The sequence below is a fragment of the Vombatus ursinus genome, unplaced genomic scaffold (genome assembly GCF_900497805.2).
Source record: "Vombatus ursinus unplaced genomic scaffold, bare-nosed wombat genome assembly UNPS02015406.1, whole genome shotgun sequence".
NCBI classification, from domain to species: domain Eukaryota; kingdom Metazoa; phylum Chordata; class Mammalia; order Diprotodontia; family Vombatidae; genus Vombatus; species Vombatus ursinus.
In genome coordinates this window covers 3,685,507-3,711,400 of record NW_020955184.1, presented here as the reverse complement: position 1 = coordinate 3,711,400, position 25,894 = coordinate 3,685,507, and the positions used below count along the sequence as shown (strand labels likewise).

Sequence of the window (25,894 nt, the reverse complement as noted above, 5' to 3'; positions counted from 1 at the left end):
TAAATAAACTTAAAAAATAAGTTAGAAAAAAAGAACATTTCAGATGTCCCTCTTATTAACCATCTTTTTGCACTGATAAATTAGGCTAAAGATGGTAGTATATTTCATTTTGAGTTGTACTTAAGCTCCTTGTTTTTCAGATTACATCATCCCATTGCCTTTGGTAGTTTTGGATGGGAGTACAATAGTGTTATTCAAATTTTCTTTTCTTCATATTTGATGATTTTTCTCCTGGTCAAGTGAAGAAGTGGTTGTTTGTCATTAGACTTATGGAACTTAGCCACTATGTACCTTGAAGTTTGAAATAGTTTTCTGCTGTTTTTTTTTTTTTTTTTTTTTGGAACTGACCAGTCTTTCAACTGGTGTTTTATTTTCAGTATTTAGAAGTTTTGGGTAGTATTCTTATATTTTGGTTTTCAAGTTTTTTCACTGGTCACATTCTTCTGGAAGGCTTCTGATCCTCAAGGTGTTTTAATGCATTGTCTTCGGGATCAATGTGTTTTCTCAGAGAGGATGTACTTCTCTATGTTACTGCTTTTTGCTTCTCTTCTTCCAATTGTTTTTCATTTTGGTATATTTTTATTCACACTCAGTTGTTCTCTCTTTCATATCTTTGGAGAGACTCACTACCATCTGTTTTCTGTCCTATGAATTATTTTTGTTGTGCAGGCCCTAAGTGTTACCATTTATTCCTATCTAAGTTATCTCAAGATTCTGATTTCTCTCTTGAACCATTCTGTCCCTGCTTTTGTGAACCCAAAGGGTGCTGTGTTTCATCAGGTTTAATTCACTTTGTTTTGTAGTATTTATTTAGAGAAGTTTGTAAAAGCTTGGATTTTTGGTAGCCACTTTTCCAGAACTTCTCATTTGAATATTTTCACTTTTGACTAATCAACAGGTTTTTAATTGAATTTTCTTCTTCTTGGATCTTTGATGGTTTTAGCCTTATTTTCTCCTTATATTCCCCAGCTGTTCACATTCAGAATCCTCTCCCATACTTATGGTGGAATGACCTCTAGGGCTGTACCACAAAGTTGTCTCAGCCTCCTTCCACACTGGGAAATTCACTTCCTATCAACTTTGGTCCCTACTCCAGGTAGCTCATGAAGGGACAAGATGGGTACTACCTGGCTTCCAGTCCCCATTCCTTCAGGTCCAGTGTAGCCAGGCTGCCAGTATAGTCACCTGTTCCTTCAGATCTTTAATTCTCTGACTGTGGTAAATCAGTGTCTGTTGCTTCCCACAGGGTTGGGGGCAGGGGAAAGTAATCTGGGCAAAATTTCTCTTGCTTTGGGGTTCCTTAACCTGTGGGCTGTGCTAAAAAGCAGGAAACCCCATTCACACACTGTCCTTTTCCCAACCTCCATGTGTCTTCCTGTACCTCATGTATTTGTTGACTATAAGGGAAGGGTAGAAATGAGGTATGCTTTTGAGTGATTTAAGCAGAAGGGAAATCCCTGATTGTGTACAAGCCAATGCGTCCATCTTGGCTCAAGCATGAAGGCTCATGGAGGAGGAGTGCTGAATGTGTGCCTTCAGCTTTGATATTCTCCACTATTAATTTCTATGGTTTGCTTTCTTGTCCAGTGGACACAGCAGTAATTGCTTTACTAGTGGCATATAATTCCTATTTTGGAGGATTTTTTTTAGTTAGTTGGGACTAAAGAAAGCACTGGTCCTCTCTTCTGGTCATGTGGGCTAGAAGTCTTCTCTTCTTATTTTCTTCTTAAACCCTCCTCACTCTCAATTCTGATTCATCATTCAACTTAAACTGCTCTAAAGTTAGCAATGAGCTCTTAATTATTAAACCTACTGCCCTCTTCTTGATCTTTACTCCTTTTTACCTGTCTGCAGCATTTAAAATTGTTGACCACCTTCTTCTTCTGCATGACCTTCACTCTGGTTTTCATGACTCTACTCTCTCTTGGTTCTCTTGCTTACCTGCTTGACCATTCCTCTTCCTGAATCTTCATCCACATCACCTCCACTAGGTATAGGTGTTCCCCAAGGCTCTGTCCTGGGTCCTCTTCTTTTTTCTCTCTATACTTTCTTACTTGGTGATGTGGTCACTTCTAATGAGTTTAATTATCATCTCTAAGCAGATGATTCTCAGATTTATTTTTATCTTTCAGCCCTCACTGCTTTCCTGAACTCCAAGTGCTTTATTAGCTACTGTATATGGGACATTTCAAACTTGATGTCCCATACACACCTCAAACTAAACATTATCCTTCCCCTAAAATCCTCCTCTCTCCAAACATATCTGTGGGTATCAAGTACAATATTATTCGTGCAATCTCCCAAGTTCACACGAATATCAATGTTATCATATTTTCAATCACTTGTCAAATCTTCTAATTTCTTTCTCTTCAGCATTCCTCATATAAATCCAGTCACACAGCCACAACCCTACTTATGGTACTCATCAACTCTTGCCTGGACTACTGCAATAGTCTTCTAATTGGTTTCTGTCTTTTAAGTCTCTCTCCACTCAAATACATACATTTTACTCCCGCCCCCCCGCCATGCACCCTACAATCCAAGGCTTACTTGCTGTCTCTTACATAGGACATATCAAATCTTTCTCTATGCCAGAATGTTGTTCTTTCCAACCTAAGACTCTTAGAGTCCCTGGCTTCCTTTAAAACTCCATTTAAGTGCTTTTTTCTCCAAAGAGGTCTTTTCCAGTCTATCTAGCTACTAGAGCCTTCCTTCTTAAGTTCTCTTCCAATTAGTATTTACTTATCTTGTATATATTGGTTTATAAATGTCTCCTTCATTAGAATGTAAATTCCTTAAGAGCGGCACTGTTTTTGCTTTTTATTTGTATCCATTTACATAGAACTCAGTAAGTTTTCTGATTGATCAAAGTAGTTTTTTAAAAGCCAGAAAAATAAACAAGTAAAATTGACTACATAAAGCAAAAAAAAGAAGCCTATAGAAATAATCATCTGATATATGATACATTCAAGATGTATATAAAAGCTCTTTCCTAGGCCCCACACTATTCTCTCATTTCCCTCTCCCTCTTTCTCTCTCTTAGTCAACATGTCTAAAACAGAACTCATTAACTTTCTCATCCACCACTCTCACCTTTCAAATCTGCCTATTTGAAAGGCAAAGGCACTACACCATTCTTCAAGTATTCCAGGTTCATAACCTAGGCATCATCCTCAACTCCTTACCTTCTCTCACTCTATTATCTGATCAGTTTCCAAATCCCATCATTTCTATCTCCACAATATTGCTCACATTTAGCCACTTCTCAATATATAACCACCATCCCAATTCAGACCCTCATCACCTTTTCTCCTTGATTACTGCAATGGCTAACTCCCTGTCTCAAGTCTTTCCCCATTCCATTTCATCCTCCACAGTGATGCAAAGATTGGACTATTTTTGTTGTTCAGTCTTTTGGATCATGTCCGACTCTTCCTGACCCCATGTGGGGTTTTCTTGGCAAAGATACTGGAGTGGTTTTCCATTTCCTTCTCCAGCTCATTTTACAGATGAGGAAACTGAGGCAGACAGGATTAAGTGACGTGCCCAGGGCTACACAGCTAGTAATTGTCTGAGGCCAGATTTGAACTCAAGACAATGAGTCTTCCTGACTAGAGGCCCAGCACCCTATTCATAATGCCACCAAGCTGCCCTAGATCTGACTACAGCATTCACTTAATGAAGAAATACCAGTGGCTCCCTATTGTCTCCAAGATAAAACAGAAACTCCTTTGTTTAGTTTTGAAAGACCTTCATATCCTGGACCCAATATATCTTTCTACTTCATTGTGTATTAATGCCTCTCATGAAATTTGTGATCCACTCCTCCCTAGGCTATATACTCTATGCTCCCAAAGCTGGAGTCCATACTCCATGTATGAAATGCTGCAAGGACAAAGGAGTACTAGAAGGTATGGACCTCCACTAGCCATCCTAGTGTCACAATGCCTCCCCAGAGTTTCCCCTCAGCATCAAGAGCATCTTCTTCTTCAGCATGAAGACTCCTCTTCTCCATAGAAAATAGGAGGCCATCTCTGGAGCTGCCACTCCAATGTGGGCAACTACCATACTATCACATCAAGCTCAATTTACGTTGAGCCCACAGCATCCCCTCTCACGTTTATACAGCTATAAATAATACACTTTAACATTTTTTATGTCTTATAGTAGGCTTCCTTCATATTCTCTACCTTAGCATAGATGCTGGTTCCCCATAACCACTCATTTGAAGAGGAGTTTGCTGCCAAATGAAGAAATTGAAATGGGCAGGAGAAACTAATCAGGGTTCATTTTTAAACTCTTTGAACTCAGAGTACCCTCAAGTCTAATTGTTGTAGTGAGTGTTGCTCATTTAATCAGTTTATAAAGATCTTCCCATGTTTCCTAATATTCATCATTTCCTACTGCACACTAAAAATCTATTACAATAATAAAAAATATGATTTTTTAGCTTTCCCCCAATCAATGGGTACCCATTTTGGCTCCATTTATTTATTATCACAAAGAATATATGCCTATATTAACTGGTTAGCATCTTGTAAGTTTTGTTTCTTGCTTTCTTCTGCTTTTACCCCTAAAAACACCTAAGATGGTCTCTCCCTCTTTCCCCATAATAACTCTGCAGATAACGTGGTTATCTACACCTGTGACCTTGAGACCACATGTGGCCTAAGGGGATTTGTTCTGTGAAGTTTGGATTTAGTCAAAGGGCTGCATTTGAAAACCTAGAGGATTTTTTTCAAATGCAGAACCAAATGGTAACATAAAACCTAATATCACAGATAAAAACCTCCATATCTCCCTTATCAGTTAATTTTAAGTAGATGGGGAAGCATTAATAATTCATACTCTCATTCCTCTCAACCAATTTCTGGACTCAGAATCCTAAAACAGAGATCTAGAAGCAAAGATGTCAAATAATATATTGTTCCTTACTAATCATGACCTTGGAAGTGTTTCTTACTTAAGAAACAAGAAACATCTCTGACAAGCATCACCAGGGAGGGGACGCTATGATCCAGTAGGCAGAGAATCACTTCATCTCTTCATAATGATGCATTAGTCATCCTTACCTGTATAGGCTGCTAACTTTCTCAGTCTCTGCTCTTCCAACAATATAATTCCTATCCCTTATGGAACTCACATGGTCCAGGACTGGCAAATGGACTACACTGGCCCTCTACCAAACAACTACAAGTGTTTATTTTGCCCTCGCAGTCACTAGTACCTTGTGAAGGTATGGCAATGCCATGCTGACCTCGAACACTGACCACATATACCTTCCCCACTTCTATTTTCTCAGGGAATCACTGAACTTATGCAGGATATAGTTAGATCACCTACTGCTTTCATTTAAGATATTACCTTCAGGCCTCACTGAGTACTGAAACAGATTTTGCAAAGATCAGCTCTGTTTGTTGGTTCCTACTTTTGCCAAATGGACTAACTTTCTTGTGGTAGCAGGGTCTATTCTTATTCACTGCTAGCTCAAAATTAGGAAAACTTAAAGCACAATAAATCTTATTAATAACAAACACAATAAAACATGATTAAAACAGAAACAGAAAAATGTACTGCTCATTTGTGTTAAAAATGCAGGAAAAACAAAGGAATAAGAGGACTTCTCACCCATGTTAATGCCTGACAGTGACTCAAGGTAATGTAGTTTGATGGAAAGAATCCTGAAATTAGAGACAGAGGTCCTGCTCTACTGCTTACTGCCTGTATGTGTATGGTAAACTACTTAAATTCTGTGAGCATTTGTTTGCTGAGGTCCCTTCCAATTATACATCAATGAACCAGTAACCTTTCCTTAATATTACCAAAAGTATATAAATATCATGATTTGTAACACAGAAACAATGGAAACTCTCCTATATTTGAGGAGCAAAACAGGAATGTCCATTTTAACTATTATTATTTGAAAGTGCTAAAAATGGTAGCTGTAACAACACAATTAAGAGAAAATGAGGAGCTAAGCTTAAGAGACAAAATTATTTCTATTTGCAGACATTATGATAGTAGAATCAACAATAATATTATCAGTAACTTCACTAAAGTAACAAGGTACAAAATAAATCCACAAAAGTAATTATTACGATATATACTGCTATCAAAACACTAGAGTTAGAGATAGGAAGAAAAATTACATTTAAGACAGAATTAAAATACCAAAATACACAGAACTAATAATAATAAATAATAACAACATAACTAGGGGCAGCTAGGTGGCACAGTGGATAGAGCACCGGCCCTGAAGTCTGGAGGACCTGAGTTCAAATCTGGCCTCAGACCAAACACTTGATACTTACTAGCTGTGTGACCCTGGGCAAGTCACTTAACCCCAACTGCCTAAAAATTAAAAATTTAAAAATTAAAAAAAAAATAATAACATAACTAATAGAAGACCTATTTTGGTCTCCAAATATTTAATTAGAGAGAATAAATTTTCATGGCCCAGATAGGGTTAAATAGCTTACCTAAGGCCACATTTTTACATAGTAATTTCCAGAGCTAGGATTCAAACCCAAATTCAGTGATTATGAATCAAGCACTCTTTTCACTATGTTGTATTGCCTTCAGAATATTAAAGAATATAATAAATAAGTAGTATGGGGGGACCTTAAAAACACTACAAATACTAGAGAAGTGGTCATTTGTTCTTCTTTAAAGTTCTCCAGGGAGGAGGAAGCCACTGATAATTGAGGCAGACCATTCCATTTTTAGATAGTTCTAATTGTTCCGAACTAAGTCTCCTTACATCAAGCCTAAATTTGTCTCTTTCACCCAGCAGTCCTAGTTCTGTACTCTGAGTTCAAGAAGAATAAATCTAATCTTTGTCCACCTGGTAATGCTTCAAATACTTGAAGCCATTAGACTTCCTGTAAGCCTCCTTTTCTTTTGGCTAAACATCTACACTTCCTTTAACCAATCCTTACATACATAAACATACAGCCCTTCTGGCAACATGACTGTTCTGCAATGAATACTCTCCCATTTTATCAACATCTTTCCTAAAATGGGGCACAAAGAATTGAACATAATACTTCATAAGTGTTTTAATTAATCAATCAATCAATCAACCAACATTTATTAAGCGCCTAATAGGTGCCAGGCACTGTACTTAGTGTTGGGGATACAAAAAGAGGAAAAGAACAGTCCTGCCCTCAAGAAGCTTATAATCTAATGGGGGCAAAAACATGGAAAGTGATATATACAAACAAGTTACATACAAAATAAATAGGAAAACAATTAAAAGAGGGAGGACACTGGAACCAAGAAGGGTTAGGGAAGGTAGAAGTTGGGATTTTAGTTGGGACTTAAAGTAAATCAGAGATGCCCTTAGTCAGAGTAGAGCGGGGTGGGGGTGGGGGGTGGTATTTCAGGTATTGAGGACAGCCACAGAAAATGCCCCGAGGCAAGAGATAGAGAATCTTGTTCATGAAATAGCCAGGAGGTCAGTGTCATTGGATTGAAGAGTACAGGTCAGGGAGTAATGTATAAGAAGACTGAAAAAGTAGGTTATGATAAGCTCTGAATGCTCAACAGAGCATAATCAGGGCAAAAAATCAACTTATTGCTGGCCACTGTCACTCTTAATTTAGTATAAGATCCTATTAATTTTCCTGGGTTGTCATTTAACTTTTTACTGCTATTGAAATTACAGTTCACTAAACCCCACCCCCCGTTCATTTTTCAGACAAACTACTGTCTAGTTCATGCCTCCCCTATCTAGGATTTGAGGTTTATTTTAACCCAAGTATAAGACTTTATATCCATCTATCCCTATTAAAATACAAAATATACAAGTAAATATCAACAATAATTATAGAATTCATGTAGAAATGGATAAGAAAGGAAATTAGATCAGTAAAATAAGTTAAGTAAGACCTATAAACATGTGCTGAAGAGTAATGTCTGATAAATCTAAGAACAAATTCCTAGGGAAGAGATTCTTACGTGACAGACACCTCTAAAAAATTAGAAAGCAACTTAGTGAAAAGGTTTAAATCAGCATCTTATCATAGTAAATTTCAAATCAATAAACAATCTAAATATAAAAAACCACAATGTAGCAAAATTAGAGAATGAAAGTTCTATCTTTCAAAATTATGTGTGATGCAAAAATTGTTAATCATAGATGATATAGCAGAGATATTAATAAAAGACACTGGATTCCTCGCTGCTCCACAAAAAAGACACCTCAACTCTTGGCACAAGGCATTTTCTCTGGCTGTCCTCTGTGTCTGGAATGTTCCCCTTTTTCAATTCTGTCTAGTAACCTTCCTGGCTTCCTTTAAGTCCCAACTAAAATCTCATCTTTTACAGAAAGCTTTTTCCAACCCCTCCTAATTCTAATGCCTTCCCTCTGTTGATCATTTCCTACTTATCTTGTATATATTTGCTTGTTGTTTCCTCCATTAGATTGTAAGCTCTTTGAGAGCAGGGACTATCTTTTGCCTCTTTTTGTATACCTAGCACTCAGCACAGTGCCTTGTACATAGCAGGCACTTAATAAATGCTTATTGGACTGAATTATTAAATAGATAATTCTGATCACATACAATTAAAATGCTTCTGCAAAAAATAAAAATCAAATCAGGTAGAATCAGAAGAAAAGATCTACAGGGAAAATTTTTGCATAATTATCTAAGACCGACATGCACACTCTACATGTTATTGACATAAGCCAGATCACAGTTTTCAAAAAGAACAAATGCAAAACAACAATAACTATTTGAAAAACAAAGTTCAAAATTAAATTGATTTCTCTTTTCATCTACATACTTCAGCAGGTGACTTATTATTCTGAGCAGTGGACTTGTTTGTAGAACATATAAGTTCTCCTTCTGAATAAGGAAAAATAATATAATAGAACTATATCACAGAAATGTGAAAAATTCCTGACTTTTCTCCATGGTTACACAGCAATCCAGAGACAATCGCTGGAACTTTTCATACCTCAATTTTCTGGCTATTTGCAAGATGATTTCAAATTTTCTTGCAGAAGGCTCAGTAAAAACAAAAATACTTCTTTTGTTACTAAAGAAGTTATTATTTCTGGAATGGTCATAACTACTAGCCCCCAAATGAATATTAAGCGGTATAATATAGTTAAGTGATTGTGTTTGGTAGCAATCTATGAAACATAAGGTTTAAAATTTGCTTTTTCTCAAAATATGACAAGCTGTTTTCTAGTTATGTCAGTAACTGAGCAAGTTGCTTGCATAAATTACCAACATATTCCAAATTCCTAAAAAACAAATAACCATCTATACTACTAATCTTTTCCCCACAAAGTATAGATAGAGGAAAACCTTTTAAAAATTACATGATTGAATTTTCCTCTAACAATTTGTCTGCTTAGGCAGGCATGTTAACAGTACATTATTTACTATATTATTTACATTATTACTTAATAAAAATAGCACCTCATATAAAATTTAGGTGAATTTGGAGAAAGTATCCAAACATCTAAATACATACACACATATATATGTGTGTATATATATATGGAGGGGGGGGGGACAGAAAAAAGAGTTAATTTCATTACTTAAACTCTTTAGATTTTCAAGCCATAAATATTTTTTTAAAGTTATATAGCTTCCAAACTCAGGCACTTAGAAATGGACATGGATCAAAACTCTAGAGCTAGAAGAGACCTCAGAGGTCATCTGGTCTAACTCCCTCATTTAGAGATGAAGAAAAATGAGATCCAGGGACAATAAATGACTTTCCTAAGGTCAGAGGCAGGATTTGAAAGCTGGTCCTCTGACTCAAAGAGTCAGTACTTCTTCCAGTGTACTAAGTACAATTTGCAGATTAAAGAAGAAATTCTAGAAAAAACAAACCTTGTTAAGAAAATCCAAAATGCAGATATCAATACTACAAAGGTTTTGCATAGTAGGCATTCATTTAATAAAGTCTATTCAGTGTTGTGTTTTGAGATGGTTAAACAAATCCCATAGCATTTGCTTTATAAACCCATAATTACAGATTATTATGGCTTACAAAGCAGAAAGGCATAAAGAGCTTCTGCAATTCACTATAATGTAATAGAACATGTAGAGGAAGTTAATTTTGGTTGATGTTTTAAATAGTGGCTTTGCATAATATATAGGTGAAACTATAATTAGAAGAGAATAATCTCTGTAGCCTCTTTTTATTCTGTCTCTGAACATGATGACTTTTTGCTAATAACACCACTACTACTTGACAAAAAGGCAACTACAGCTACATTCTTCATTAAATTTAATAATTATAGCTACTCCTGCCAATAGCTCTCAAATCAAATTCATTCAATGCAATACTGAGCTTATTGGGGACAGCTCTATGTTTAGAATTCTTTGGCCAAAAAAGCACTTGAGGATGATGAAGCATGCCTTGGACAAGGGCATAATGATTAGCCATTGTCTCTATATTAAAAAAACAACCAAAAAACCTAAAAAACCACCCAGAACATAAGTCACTACAGACCACAAATAACCTGCTGTTAGTACAGGGCTATTAAAAAAAGGTTCTGAAAAAAAAAAAAGTAAAAAAAAAAAAAGGTTCTGCATTTATCTGATCTTTAATACCTTTAAGGTAACCTAAAGGCTTCGGTTTAACAGAAGCAAAGCATGGTACTAAGTATCAAAATTAAATGCCTCTATTTCAACAGTTTTCTCTTCTGTCTTTACTATAGCTGTCTGATATTGGCACAATATATTTTATATGAAATTCTAGAACTGTCTTGTTAAATAGGTGAATTCAATTTTTAAAAAATATTTCAATTCCAGAAATGATCTTCATATTCTTTTGAACAAAAATTAGATGTTCTACCTACTTAAACTATAGACAACCATTTTTCCCCCATACACTTACCATTTGTTTTTAAGTAACATCAGATTCAATGGTTAATTTTAATTTTGCAAAGCTAATCTAAGCAATTATTATAAAACTGCCTATAACAGTTATGGTCTGTGTTAATTCATTATGTACTGCTTTAATGGCATTATCTTCTTTTCTTAATGTACTAAAGTGTTATTTAAATCTTTATTATCTAGATATCTACATAGCCAGGTAGGTTTTGCTTCTCCAAAAAAATCACTGTAAGATCCTGGAAAGAATTATAACATATATCTTTGTACTTCTTATATTGCCTAGCATGGTTCCTTGAACATTCTACATATACCATACACACATTTTTGCTGATTTGAGTTAAGATTGAGTGGAGTTGAGTTCAATATGGCTTTAATAAAGCTTAGATTAACTACTTATATTATTTCAAACCATTCTTAAGTCCTTCGTAAGTAAGATATTTGCTACATACATTACTATTTATCAAGTAAGTTTATACAAAGGCTCAGCTTAAAAAAAAAAAAGGTATTATCTTGGGTATTTAAGATTATGAAGGTTATGGGCAAGTTGCTTAACCTTTTTGTGCCCCTCTAGGAAATCCTAAATAAGTTACAGAGGAATTGGCGATCTGTATTAGTTGAATTACTTTCTATATCATTCTATATTGGTAAAATCACAGATCAAGGCAAAAAACAAAACAAAAGACAACAAAAAACAAACCAACAAAAAACCTAAAGCCTAAGAATACACGTGATAACATCTACTTTAACTATTTATCTTTTGAAGTTATGTTTCAAAATAACAAATTCATGCCATAACATATTTGTATTTATCACTTAATCTAGCCAAAAAATTTCATGCTATTACATCATCCCTTAAAATTGTGCAGTGAGGAAACACTAAATAAGTCTGTTCTGAATACAATGCATCATTGTACCTTCTGTGACTGGCTGGAGTTTTGAAGATCGTTCCGAATCAGGGGAATGAAGAGGTTCAGGCTCTTTCAGACTTTCCAAATGCATGAAAGGATCATAATCAATCGAAGCCAAATCAGAGAGGCTTAGGGGAAAGTACTTAGGATTGCTGAAACATTGAGCTCCATAAACACACCCATGAAGAACCTAAAAGCACAAGAAATCAATAAGGCACGTTTTATTTTTCAACTTAAGTATTAAAAGAAGAAAAAAAGAAGCAAGTTTATAAGAAAATTAAACTTGGTAGCATTTAGGACAACAGAATTTGGTTATAAGGAACCTTGGATTTCATCGAGTTCTAGTCCAACCTCCTGGTTTTAGAAATAAGGAAACTGCTAAAGGCTAGTAGAGAAGTTAAATTTTTCCCAAAATCTCCAGGTAGTAAGTAATAGAGTTGAGTGGAACTCTAACCTATTTATGTATGCCACACCAACTTATTCCTTTGTCTCTCTCTTAAAAACTTTTTTAGTTCCTTAAGCCAACAAATTTATCAAGCAAGGCAAAAAGGACCACTTCAAGATAATAGGAGTGAAATTTAACTAATGCCTCTAGTATCAAATAAGGACCCAAATTCTCAAAATTTTAGCAAAAAACAGCATTTTAAAATTCTCATTCAATAAGTGCAAAACGCATCTTTGTGTATCTGGTTCTAAATGTAATATACTGTGGCTACCAAAGAAATATTCAAGTAGGAATACCTTATAAATACAATTGAGGACAGACTTTTCTGTTTTATCATTTTCAGCTCCTGTTGCATGAACTGGCTGGAGTAGTGTCTTTAAAGGCAAAGCCATGATCCAGTCCAATAAACACAGAAGTAATGATACCACCAACTGTAATAGAGGATTTTATCCATTATAAATTCCATAAATAACAAGACGGTGAAATTCAATAATCTTCCCCCAGTTATTCTTTAGTTCACAGTTTCATTAGTAAAGCTTCAGTCTTCAGCAAAAATAAGTCGAGCAACACAAAGAATATACAGAAAGAACTGAATTTTAGAAGTTCAGGTTTAGACCAGTAGAGATAGAATTCATCATACTGTGTAAAGACAACAAAATAAAGCACATTAAAATTTTAAAGTTGTCTACATTATTTAAAAATATCATTAAAATGGATAACTATTGATCAATCCACAAGCATTTATTAAGCACCTACTATGTACCAGGCAGGTACTATGCACTGGGGATACAATATACACAATACATATATGTATGTACATATGTACATGTATATGTACAGAATAAATATATCCAGACTAACTAAAAAATAAGTATAAAGTAGTTAAATACAAGGTGAGAATAGGTGCTACTAGATGAAGAATTAGAGAAAGCTTTGTGTAGAAAGGAGCGGTTGAACTGGTCATGAAAGAAGTCAGGGATTCTATAAGGTGGAAATTAGGAGGGAGTACATGAAAGCATGGAAATGGTCAGTGCACAGGCATGGAGATGGGACATGGAGTGCCATGTGTAAATAACAGAAGTACAGTTTGGCTGGATGCAGAAAGAGGAATAACATATAATGAGAATAGAAAGATAGGTTGAGAAAGAATGGAATGCTCTATTAAGCATACCAAGCCATTTATCTGAAATATTTTTCTCATATGCTCTAAACTGCTTGTATTTGCCATGTTGATTCACAAACATAAATGTCTTAGGAGGAAAAAAATAAATAAAAAACTATTTTCAGCATATTTTCAAATGCAGTTTATTTTCACAAAAGAAGCCCCATTTGTCCTTCTAAATACCGGTCCTCTCAAGTTTTAAACAACTGAACTTAAGAATATTTTTCCCCCTCACCAAATTTTGAACATGAAATGATAACCTCCATATGGCAAATTATATTAAGAAGATCACAGCTAGTATTATTATCTTAGAAACTAAGTAGAGAGAAGTTTTTTGGTCTTCAGAGTTACAATTCAAACTCATTATGTACTTGACATGTTGGTATTTCTAACTAGAAATGTCTAATCTGACACACCAAATCAATATACCCATTTCCCAAAAGACAATATTTTGAAGAATGTGCCCTAAAAAATAGTCCAATTTATTACAAATTTCTAAACAATGCTTTGTAATTTGAACACTCTATAAAACAGATATGAACAAAAACCCTGACATGAAAATCAATTTAATTATTAAAGAGAAACTAAACTATATTAATATTATAAAGTGATGTTAGTATATATATTGCACATTACAGATTTATAAGAGGATAAGCCCACATCCACAGATAAACAAAGTATTTGTAAAAATAAATACTTAAAACCTCAATTTATAATACAATAAAAATTAGCTGTGTTCAATTACCCTTTTGTCAATTTCATAAGACGAGGCTTCTGTACTGGGTAAAAGATGAGTAACAGTGGCTATCAGTATCTATAGGCAAAGAAAAAAATTATTTTTCTTTTAAAATCTAATTAACTAATAAAATCCTTCAAATCAATTATTAAATATAATTATTCTAAATTTGTTATTAATATGGGTCATGATTATATTGGCATTCAATCACTTCAAATAACATTTTTAAAAATGGCAATTTCCATGAGCACCTTCAAATTTCAAGCTTATAATCTATTTTTGCAATTCCACATAAATAAAACACACACAAGCAAAATTAAACTAAGCACAGATAGCATCTAAAATCACTAAAATTATCAAGGCATAAATTAATTTTTTTTATTCAGTCATTTTTCAGTAGCGTCTGACTCTTCATGACCCCATTTGGGGTTTTCTTGGCAAAGATACTGGAGTGGTTTGCCATTTCCTTCTCCAGTTCATTTTATAGATGAGGAACTTGAGGCAGACAGGGTAAAGTGACTTGTCCAGAGTTACACAGTGTCTGAGGCCAGATTTGAACTCAAGAAAGATGAGTCTTCCTGACTCCAAGCCCAGCACTCTATCCACTGTGCCACCTACAGCAATAAAGTAAAATTAATTTTACATCAATAAATTCCTCCCAATATTAAGTTGTAATGCCATAAAAAATAATGACTATTGGTGATTTTAAAAAACAAAAACAAAAAAAATGAAATGCTTTAAAACCATTGCTCCCTCAATAACAAACAGCTACCTATTTGAACTTTCTCATTTCTACTGAACATACATATTTGTGTATATGTGTGTATGTATATATATGTGTGTGTGTATATATATGTGTATGTGTGTATATATATATGTGTGTGTGTGTGTGTGTGTGTGTGTATATGTATATATATATATATGTATATGTGTGTGTGTGTGTGTGTGTGTGTATTCACCAGGTCTGGTTTCTTCTAGTGGGTTCAAGTTTTAGAGGTGAATTCAAAGAAGTTTTGTAAATTATTGCTTCAGTGCAACCAACATATGTAGCAGTGCAACCAACATGTACATTTATGAATTCACAAATTATACTTAATATCAACAATTTTTAAAAGGCCTATTTCCTGTTCTGTAATTAGGTAACCATTAGTGAACTGTTTCAGTATTTTGTGCTTCAGTTCTTCATCTAAATTTGTAGAGATGATAATTCTTGCTTCCTTGTCTGCACAGTCTGACTCTATTTAGTGAAATGGAAAAATTGATTCAAAGAAAAATTTACATTACAAGGCAGAATAATCTGCATATGGGCCACATTTTAAAATAGTTCCACCTCTCACGTATATAAATTTTATTCAAATCTCAAGTGGACATTATCACTATGTATTATAGAAGATATCTAATCCAAAATATTAATCACCTTTTTTTGGTGAAAATTCTAAGATATGAAATTGAGAAAAGTATGTAAATTGCCACCCAATTGGGAAAAGAACCTCTCTCTCTATGAAAATGTAAATAGTCAACTTATATAGCAGTGATGGAGTCAGAATACATGTTAAGAAACATAATTACAATTATTTGTGTAAAGTTTACATTTATAATTTCCATGCATGTACTTAATATTAAATAATTGTTAATAACAATTTAAATCTAAATAATTAGCCATGATTCCAGAGAACTGATGAAGTTGCCCACCTCATCAAAGAGAGATGATGGAAGAACACAGAATGAGAAATGCATTTTTGGACATGGCTAATGTGGGAATTTGCTTTACTTGAGTATGCTTATACAATACAAAAGTTTTTCATCTATCTATGTATCTATCTTCCTTTCTTTTCTTTCTTATGTGGGTGGAGGGAGGTGGGAAGGGATGACATGGTCACACCTGCACTTTAGGAAAATCAATTTAACATCTGAGAGTAGAATGGACAAGAGTGGGGAGAGACCTGAGGTAAGCAAACCAAACCAGAAGGCAGGCTATTGTTAATAGCTCGAATGTGAGGTGATAAGGACCTACACAAGGGTGGTAGCACTGTCAGAGGAGAAAAGGGAGCATATACAAGAGATGTTATATGGAGGGTGAGAGAGTGAAAAATTAAGGATGACACCCAGGTTGTGAGCCTGAGTGATTTGGGAGGATAGTAGTGCTGTCAAAGGTATCAGGGAAATTAGGAAGGGGGGGGGGCGGGTCTGGGAAAAAGATAATGAGTTCAGTTTTGGTCAATTTGAATTTAAAAGGTTTATGAGACACTGAAATCAAAATACCTAATAGGCAGTTGAAAATGTGAGACTGGAAGTTAGAAAGTCTGGACAAAGGCATCTCAGAATTACCTATAGAAAGATAATCGCGATTACCAAGTGAAGTAATATAGAGAGAAAAAAGTATGTATGTTTTTTATAGGGAGGATGGGGAACGGTTAATGGATGCAACCTGGATAAAGATCTTGCAAACAAGACAGTAAAAAAATTGTCAGAAAAACCAGGAGAGAGCATTTTCACACACACACACACACACATACACCCCCACCCACCCAAAACAAACAAACAAACAAAACTAAAGAGATAAAGACAGCATCAAGGAGAAGAGAATGATTAATAGTGTCCAAAGCTACAGAGAAGTCAAAAAGGATGAGGATTAAGAAAAAGACATTACACTTGGCAATTACAATTGGTGACTCTGGAGAGAGACTTTCAGTTGAATGATGAGGTTAGAAGCTAGACTGCAAAGAATTGAGAAGAAAGGAAGTGGAGGTTATCTATTATAAATGGCCTTCTCAAAAAGGTTAGCCACAAAAGAGAGGAAAGATGTAACAGCTAGCAGAGATGGATGGATGAAACGAGAATTTTTTGAGAATGGGAAAGACAGGGCATATTTGTAGGGAGCAGGGAAAGAGCCAGTAGATAAGTAGAGATTGAAGATAACTGAGAAAGGGCCAATGATACGGGGGGCAATCTGCTGTAGGATATAGGGTGGAGTTGCACACACTTGCGTTGGCAAGGAGAGGGACCACCTCATTATGTGAGGTAAGTACGAAGAAAGAGATAATGGCAGAAGTCAGAGGTGATGTGAGATATAGAGGGGAAAAGCTGGAGCTTTCTGCAAATGGCCTCAACTTTATTTTTTTTTTAGCAAAATATCCTACTGATATTTCTAATATCAAGAAAACCAGAAACTATATGGAAATTGTAGATAAATGGAAGATAGTTCCTTGGAAAGGCAAAAGAAATGATGGAGAAGTTGGTTTCTTTGTGCATCCCAAGGTGACAAGAAATATACATTCCAGGGACACAATCACCTTCTCTTCCATTTTTCATAACGAGTATAAGCAAAAAGACTACAAACATAAGATTTGTGCAACTTTCATGTTAACTTCTCTAATAGTAGATAAGGTGTTGTAAGTAACGTGGATTTTAGTGTGTGTAAGCAGGATTTTGTTATTCCTTTTTAGATAATAGTTCCAGGGTCCTAGATAACATTTCTCATGGTCATGGTTGGTAAACATCTCTACCATGCTTGCACAGTTAGATACAAGGTTGACATAATGTATGCCTGCACTATGCTAGGTCATTACAGTATTGCTAAAGTTAACCTGTGAGCTTAATGTTGGCAATATGCCTTCTTTGTCTGTTGCCCTATGAAGCAAGTGGGCAGTGGGCAGTAAATGGGGAGCCCATTTTGGGATTTAGGTAATGCATACAGGAATGCATGTACCTACCTTGATCAGCCCATTATCTAGGCTTGGGGGAATCTGTGTTTGCCTCAACCAGCCCCCATTGAGGCGTAGGGGATTTTGAAGGAGTTGTACTCCTACTCTCGCCTGCCCCTGCGAAAAGTGTGATTAGAAAATGCTACAGGAGTTGGTGCTCCTATTATCAGCAACCCTTTTGAGAAGACTAGACTAGAATAAAGTAAGCTTATTTAATTCTTTCAAAGCTGTCTTCCTGTCTGATTGGATCAAAAGTAAACCTGTGCTAGAACACCTGTTAGTGTTAGGAGTCCTCCTGTGTTCTCCTGCCCAACAAAAGGTGTTACTTGTGTGTTTATTACCTATGAAACAGGTGTCAAAGAAGTTCTGTGAAGAATTTAATAAAACCCTTCAAATCAAATCAACATACAGCTTAATACTTAGTGGCTTCAATGTAAAGCTGAGCATACGGGAGGACAATGAAAAATATGTTGAAAAATGTATCAGGATTAAGAAAAAAAAGAAGCCAAACACAAGAAGCCTCATGCCTACAGATAATGAATACATTTTTAAAGGGGTGCTGGAAATGGCCAGATAAGATAGCACTGAAAAATATCACAAAAAATTATTTGATTCTTCTGACAGGAAACAAATAGTTACCTATGTGAGAGTAATTTCTTAATCAGCTCTGTGTATAGTCAGACCACTGATTTCTTAAAGTAAAGCACAAAATCAATACAAAATGAGAATTAAATTGAGATGTGGTATGCAACTAAGGCAACTCTAACCTAATCCATTAAAATAAGCCTTTAATGCTAAAAAAATGAGAAATGAGGTAAAGACTGTAAGTATTCCTAAGGAAGTTTAACTGACATAAATTGAAAACCAAATGAGGATACCAAAAAGAACTCCTCAGCAAGCAAACACTTGATCTTGAAAAGCAGAAAGATATGGAACCCAAGGGTAACACCAGTTTAGAACATAAGCTTGTTTGTAAAATTTTATTAAAGTTAGTGGAAGATTACGAACCTCACCTCATGAAACAGCAAAATACAATGGAGAGAAAACAAGTTTCATCATATAAGCAAGATCATTCTAAGAACACTAAAGATAGAATTGGATGGAAGACAACAGACAAAAACATGAAAAAGATGTGTCAAAATTTCCATAGCAATAAGAGTGGAGCTGCCACATTTGAACATTGACATCATAATTCCAGAAAATTCCACAAGGAAGGAGAAATGGCACTAAGGAAAACAAAGATGAAAAGAGTCCCTGGACTAGACAAAAGTTTACAAAGAGATGAGATCTGTGTTGTAGATGACAATTTTGATGTGTCATTTCTCAAGATACCTGAAACAGCAGAATATACTAAACTTTTTTTGGGGGGGAAAAAACATGCATTATAAACCAATTAGGGCAACTTGCCAATTTTCTTGGACCAAAGCAAAATGAAACTCTTCTAATATATACATAGTTAAGCAAAGCAAATTTTCACTGTGGCCACGTCCAAGTTACTGATTCAATTAGTTTTTTAGGTAACTCTCCAGGGTTCTCTAAGTAAAACATACCATCTGCAAAAAGTGATAATTTTGTTTCATCTTGACCTGTGTTTATTCTGTCAATTTTTTTCTTGTCTTCCTACTGAAGCTAGCATTTCTAGCATTATTAAAGAGTAATGGTAATAATAGATAGCCTTGCTTTCAGTAAGTGACCTTAATGAAAAACTCTAGTTTATGCATTTCACAGATAACGCAAGCTCTTGGTTTTATTAAATACCAAGTTAAGGAAAGATTCATTTATTTCTGATTTTTTTTTTTTAAGCAGAAATGGTGTTGAATTTTGTCAGAAGCCTTTTCTGAATCTACTGATAGAATCATATAAATTTATTTTTCTCATTAATATGTGAATAAGATTTATATTTTTACTAATATTGAGCCAACCCTAGATTCCTGGAAAAATCCAACTAGTAATGTATAGTCTTTGAGGTATGTTGCTATAGACTTTGCTATTACGTTATTTAAATTTTTAATTTTTTGCATCATTATTCACTGGGGATCATATTTCTTTAGACTAGGTTTTAAAAAAAATTAGACTCTTTATTTTGACACTTACTGGTTTAGGTATCAAGACCATATTTGCATAATACAAGAAACTTGGCAGGATCCTTTCTTTTCCCATTTCTGCAAACATTCTGTGTAATAATGTAAATAATTATTCTCTGAATTTTGATAAGACTCACTAATAAATCCATCTGATCCCAAGTGTCTGTCTCCCTTTTCTCCCCGAACACAAGTTCATTTATGGCTTGTTCAATTTCTTTTTCTGAAATTGGGTTGTTTAAATTTTGTTTCTCAGTCTGTTAATTTGAGCACTTTGTGTTTTTGGAAATATTCACCTATTTCATTTAAAGTGTTTGTTTTATTGCCATATAGCTGGACAAAGCAGTTTCTAATAACATCTTCTTCATTTGTTATGAATTCTTTATCACTTTTGGGAAAGAGATTTTTCCTCTTTTTAAAAAATCAAAATAGCTAATGGTTTATTTTATTGCATTAAGAACAATTCTTAGTTGTATTAACTGTTCAAAGGACTTTTTTAACTTTCAGTTTTATCGATCTCTTTTTTGCTTTTCAAGATTTCTATTTTGGAGTTTTATTTTTAATTTGTTGTTTTTCTAGGTTTTTTTTTTTAAAGTTGCATGCCTAATTTGTTGATTGGTTACTTTTTTTTGTGCATGAAAGTGTTTGGAAGTATAAAATTTCCTTCATCCCAACATTTTTAGTATAAGTTTCCTCATTGATTATCTTTAGTGAAATTACCTATCATTTCTAGGATATGCTCTTTGACACACTAATTCTTTAGGATTAGATTATTTAGTCATCAATTCATTTTTCATACTTTCTACAATGATCTTTTAAATTTTTATTTTTATTGTATTTTGTTCAATAAAGATTGTGTTTAATATTTCTACTTTTTTGCATTTTTGTAAAGTTTTAACGTTCTAATACACAGTCAATTATGTAAAAGTGCTATGTACCAGCAATGTATCAAATTTTTCTAAAATTCTATTCATATCCTAAAAGATTTTGTTCTAGCACCTTAACACTGTGTGAATCTTTACATTTCACATATATTTTTCATAAACAATATATTACTAGATTTTTTCTAAATCATTCTGCTATCCTCTTCCACTTTATGGGTGAATTAATCACCTTCATAGCTATGACTGTTAATTATTTATTTCTCTCCATTCTCTTGTATCTTTTTCTTTCTATGTTCCCTGTTCTCTACTTACAAAGAAGAGGGTCATATGAGAGGAGTGTGCTCAGCACCAATGCTCTATACTAGAAAACCTTTGCCTATCAACTCCTTTCTCCTATTCTTCTCTTCCTCTCACTCAGATTCCAATCACTTACCCTTTCTTTCATTCCTTTTACATCCTCCTTCACCAATAACCTTGTTGTGTTAATTGTTGTATTGTGTAATTCTGACTGATTCTTCAGTATCTGAACTTGTTCCAAGCTGCTTGTAGTATTTTTTTTCTTTAACCTGGAAACTGGATTTTGGTTTTATGATGTTCCTGACCATTTTCACTGAAGGGATTCTTTCAGGAGGTAATTAATAGATCCTATTTTCCTTTTAACTTCTTGTTCTAACATGTCTAGGGCAGTTTTCTTTCATGGTGTCTTGAAATATGATAGCCAGGGTCTTCATTTGGTCATGGATTTCAGGTAGTTCAATGATTCTTAAATTAACTCTCCTCTATCAGTTCTATAGGTATGTTGTTTTGGATGTGAAATCTTACATTTTCTATTTTTTTTTCCAATCTTTTGACTTTGTTTTAGTATTTCTTGTGGTCCTATGGCATTATTAACTTCTGTTCATTCCAATTTTCAAGGAATTTGTTACTTTCAGTAAGACTGACATCACGCAATCGATAAGCATTTATTAAACACCTACTAAGTGCTAAATGCTAGGGATACAAATACCAGAAAGAGAGCCCCTGCCCTCAAAGAGATTACAATCTATTTGGGAAAGATAACACACAAAAGGCTGGGGGCATGATAGAACTCAGATAAGTCCCAAAATATGCAGCTGGGTGAGAAATGAGATGAAATTCTAACCTCCCTACTTAAATGAAGGTTTTGGAGTCCATGGCTCCATCCTCCAAACAGAGGGACATAGGGTGGTGGGTAATTATGAAGTAGAATCTTGCAGGATTATGAGGTTTTCCCAATAATCAGCTTCCTAGGACATGGTGGAAAAGTCCCAAAATAGTGCAGCCAGGAAAGAAATGACAGAAATAAGTTTTACTTGCATTAAACTGTTAATGCTCACTCCAAGTCTTTCCCCTAAAACTCTCATTTCCATTCCAATTCTTTCTTCTACTACTTTCATTTAATTTATAATATATATTTTATAAGTCCTGATTCATTTCTTGAAGGAATTCTATTGGATCTTATGGCCAAGCTGTGTTTTTCTGAGATTTTACTCACGGTTCTTTTAAAATTATTCTTTCCTTCTGAGTCTGTGTCTTGTGCATCATAATAGCTTTTTAACTTTTTTTTTTCTTTACTCATTTATCCATCTTTAATTCTCATTATTGGGATTTTGTGGTAGGGCCAAACTTTGTGTACTTCCAGTGGAGCTGTTGTGGCCCTGTACCATCCTGGCTTGTCACATTAGGGCTCCTGACACCATATTCACAGTGTACTGAAAGATCAAGGATCACAAGGCGGTTTGGGTTAAGGAGCTACAAACTTTCAGTAGTCTGATGCCAGCCTTTCTAAGCTTTCGAAGTTCCAGATTCTAGTGTAGGCCTAGACAACACAACTCTAACTTGCCTCTGGGTGGGCCTCCAACAGATAGTTGCTAGGCCTAACTCCTGTTGGCCACCTGGAAGTTCCAGCAGGTTCAGAGCAAGAGAATTACCTGCCTACCCCTCTTCTAAAACTGCTAAGATTTAAATCCATCTGCTACAATAGTACTTCAGCTCTGGTTCAAAAGGCTGTGTGCAAGATCCCTACCCACCTGTGTTTAACAGTGCCTGGCCCGGTCACTAGCATGTAAGCCGAATTTGTGATCCTGGGCTATTATAAAGACCCACAGAGATTTCTCTTTTGATTTACCAAAAAAATCACTACTTGGTCTCAGATGTTTCTTAGATCTATATTGCAATAGTTTTAGGGGGGTACTGAGCTTTACTACTTCCTCCTTCCTACTTCCTTTACCAACATTCTGGTTGTTCTCTACTTAAAATATTAAGTCTGGAAGATCATCTATTAAGTTGCAGAGAGGTTATATAATCCACCCATCAGTGGAAGGAGTGCTCACAGTGATATTTCACAATCAATCCTTTGATTTCAGAAATAAAAATTATCCCACTAAAGGTTCTTTTTTAATATATTAAAAATCTTTATTCAACTTGTTCTTATATAAATTGCTTAGTGAAAAACTACAAAAAGGAATTTTTCAATTATCATTATCATCAAAAGCAGCCATTAGATATGCAAATACACTAAGGATCTATGATTTCAGTAGTGTGGGAAATCCAAGAATTAACACAGATTACAATCCATTTAAAACTTAGTAGAGGAATCTTGGGAAATTTCTAGCAGCTAAGAGATATTACATGAATTTTCCACAGACAAGAGCTAGTATGTATCAAAAGTGGGATTTAAACATAAGACCTCTGATTCCAAATGACTCGATGACTGTCATTTTTATAGATAAGATTAAATTATATTCTCAAGATTTTCAATTCAATTCTACTGAAATTTTCAATATTCAACTGAAGAAAAACAAACCAAGACATTTCCTTATCCCAAGATTTTCTAAACCATGATTAAAAAGTAAATGAAAAATTACTTACTTGAATAATTTTCAAGGGTGAATCAGGCTGATAAATCTGAAGCCTATGTACATATTGAATCAGCATATGAAGCATGTTGCAAGCCACATGGGCTACAGTTTTATTAGGAAACTGAAAAAAAAAAAAAGAATAATTTAAGGAGTTTTCCCTCTCTATTCATATGTGGATGTTGTTTTAAATGTTTCTGGACTGCCATCTACTGATGACAAGTTGTACATGCTCAGGAATTGTAAAATAATTTTAATATTAACAAGAATGATGCTGCAAAAAACATCCATAATGTTTTACCAAGCCAAATATAAACAACTGCTGATTATATACTCTTTTATATTATCTTTACAGCCTATTATCTACGATAATGGAAAAAAAGAATTAGCTGTTCTCATTCAATTATTTTTTAAAATTATGAATTAAATCCTTAGTAATGGGGAGAATATTGCTGTGCCATAAGAAACAATGAGTATGATGAATATAATGAAACATGGGGAAGACTACAATGAATTGATGCAAGGTAAGGTAAATAAAATCAGGAAAACAATATAGAACAACGAATGCCAAAAACAAAATGATCAAAACTGAATGCTGTGAAATAATGACCAAGCTTTTGACTCCCCCCAAAAAAGACAGATGAGAAGATATCTCCCTCTTCCTAGACACTTCTTTGCAGAGAAGGAGGACACTATGGATGTGGAACACTGCATATAGTGTCAGAGTTTTTTGAGATACTGGTCATTATTGCTGAACTTTTTTTCTTCTTTATAAAGGAAAGTCCTCTGGGAGTGATTGTAGGAAGGAAGCAGTGAGAAAGTTAGGTCATGTCAAAATCGAAGTATCAATAATTTTTTTAATAGTCATTGCTATTTTCATTGGCATTAACTCCAGTAGTACGTTCCTACTTGTGATCAAAACTTGCTCTGGCTACCATATGAATTCAGCTTCACAGACTATAAAAATTACACTTAAGATCTTTTAATAGGAAGTCATTCATGTCAATATGGAACTGAGATTAGCAAGAACAGCATGTAGGAAGGCAAATACATGACCAAGAAAGTGTGAAAGAAATATAAAAAAAACAACTGATCAAGCTTTACCTATATTTCAAATAGCTAGTTTCTGCTGTATCACTGTTCACAAATACCGTGGGCCATAGCAAAAGGTTAGAAAAGGGAAGACAAAACTGGCCTTCAGAAAGATACACCTTGATTATAAGAGTTGGGGGTACTGTTAAGGGAGGAGCTAGTATTGAAGATGTAATTTAATGAGAAAATGATAATGATCATTTTGAAAAATGTAATTCTTCTAATTCCCAAAATGCTATATATGAAAAATGTCTGTAGGCCACACTTTCTCCGTACCCCAAACAATAACAACAACAAAAAACCTGTATTTGCTACAGTTGTATGATGGAATGTCTTTGAAAAGCATCTCACCTTTAAGGAAACACAAATTACATTCAGAGCTTCCTTAATTTGAGGATGATGAGATTCATGAACTAATTCTTCACAGATCCAAATTCCTAAACTACAGAGAGCAACACATCTGAAAAAACAGGCAACCGGTATTAGTATAAAACTAGGTATGATTTTAAGTAAAACAAAACTACAAAAGAACTTAGAGCACATATAGTAGAATAAATGATTTATGATTTCTACATCACCAGAAATTAGGTGAACAAATATTATAAGTAATACATTTTTTGTCATTAATTGTATGAAATTGATGCATGTAAAAAATTAAACACATTGATAAATTGTAAACATAAAACCTCCCAAAATAATAGTAACCTGATAGAAGTTATTTTGTTCTCTAGGCAGGCAGACCTATATAGGATAATGGATTAATAAAAATAAACATTTTCTTTAATGGCCTAACTTCAAGAAAGGAGCATTTTAGAGTGTAAGTTCTGTTCTCTAATGCTACACAAGAAATTAGCACACTAAATGCATGCTTTCTTTATACCTTAGCCAAACTGAAGTCTATGAATTGAACTGCCAATATTGTATTGTCTTTGGAACTGCAATGAAGCTTATACTGGTACTCTACATAACTGTTCTACATTTTCCCCATGCAGTTGTTCTGGTATATGATTTGTTGTTTAGTTGTTTTCAGTTGTGTCTGACTCTTTTATGACCCCAATTGGGGTTTTCTTGGCAAAGATACTGAAGTGGTTTACCATTTCTTTCTCCAGCTCATTTTACAGATGAGGAACTAAGGCATGCACGG

The 25,894-nt window shown here is 34.5% G+C and overlaps 1 protein-coding gene across 8 annotated transcripts in view; it reads right to left on the bottom strand.

The window, feature by feature from the left end:
* RALGAPA1 (Ral GTPase activating protein catalytic alpha subunit 1) overlaps nt 1-25,894 on the bottom strand; it is a 311,896-nt gene that overhangs the window by 121,070 nt on the left and 164,932 nt on the right. For all 8 annotated transcript variants that reach the window (XM_027847459.1, XM_027847460.1, XM_027847457.1 and 5 more), the window contains 5 exons: nt 25,102-25,210; nt 23,672-23,782; nt 14,123-14,191; nt 12,512-12,646; nt 11,777-11,960 (listed from right to left, as the gene is read on the bottom strand). In XM_027847459.1, the coding sequence (XP_027703260.1) occupies nt 11,777-11,960; nt 12,512-12,646; nt 14,123-14,191; nt 23,672-23,782; nt 25,102-25,210 (608 nt within the window). The remainder of the gene's footprint in view (nt 1-11,776; nt 11,961-12,511; nt 12,647-14,122; nt 14,192-23,671; nt 23,783-25,101; nt 25,211-25,894) is intronic.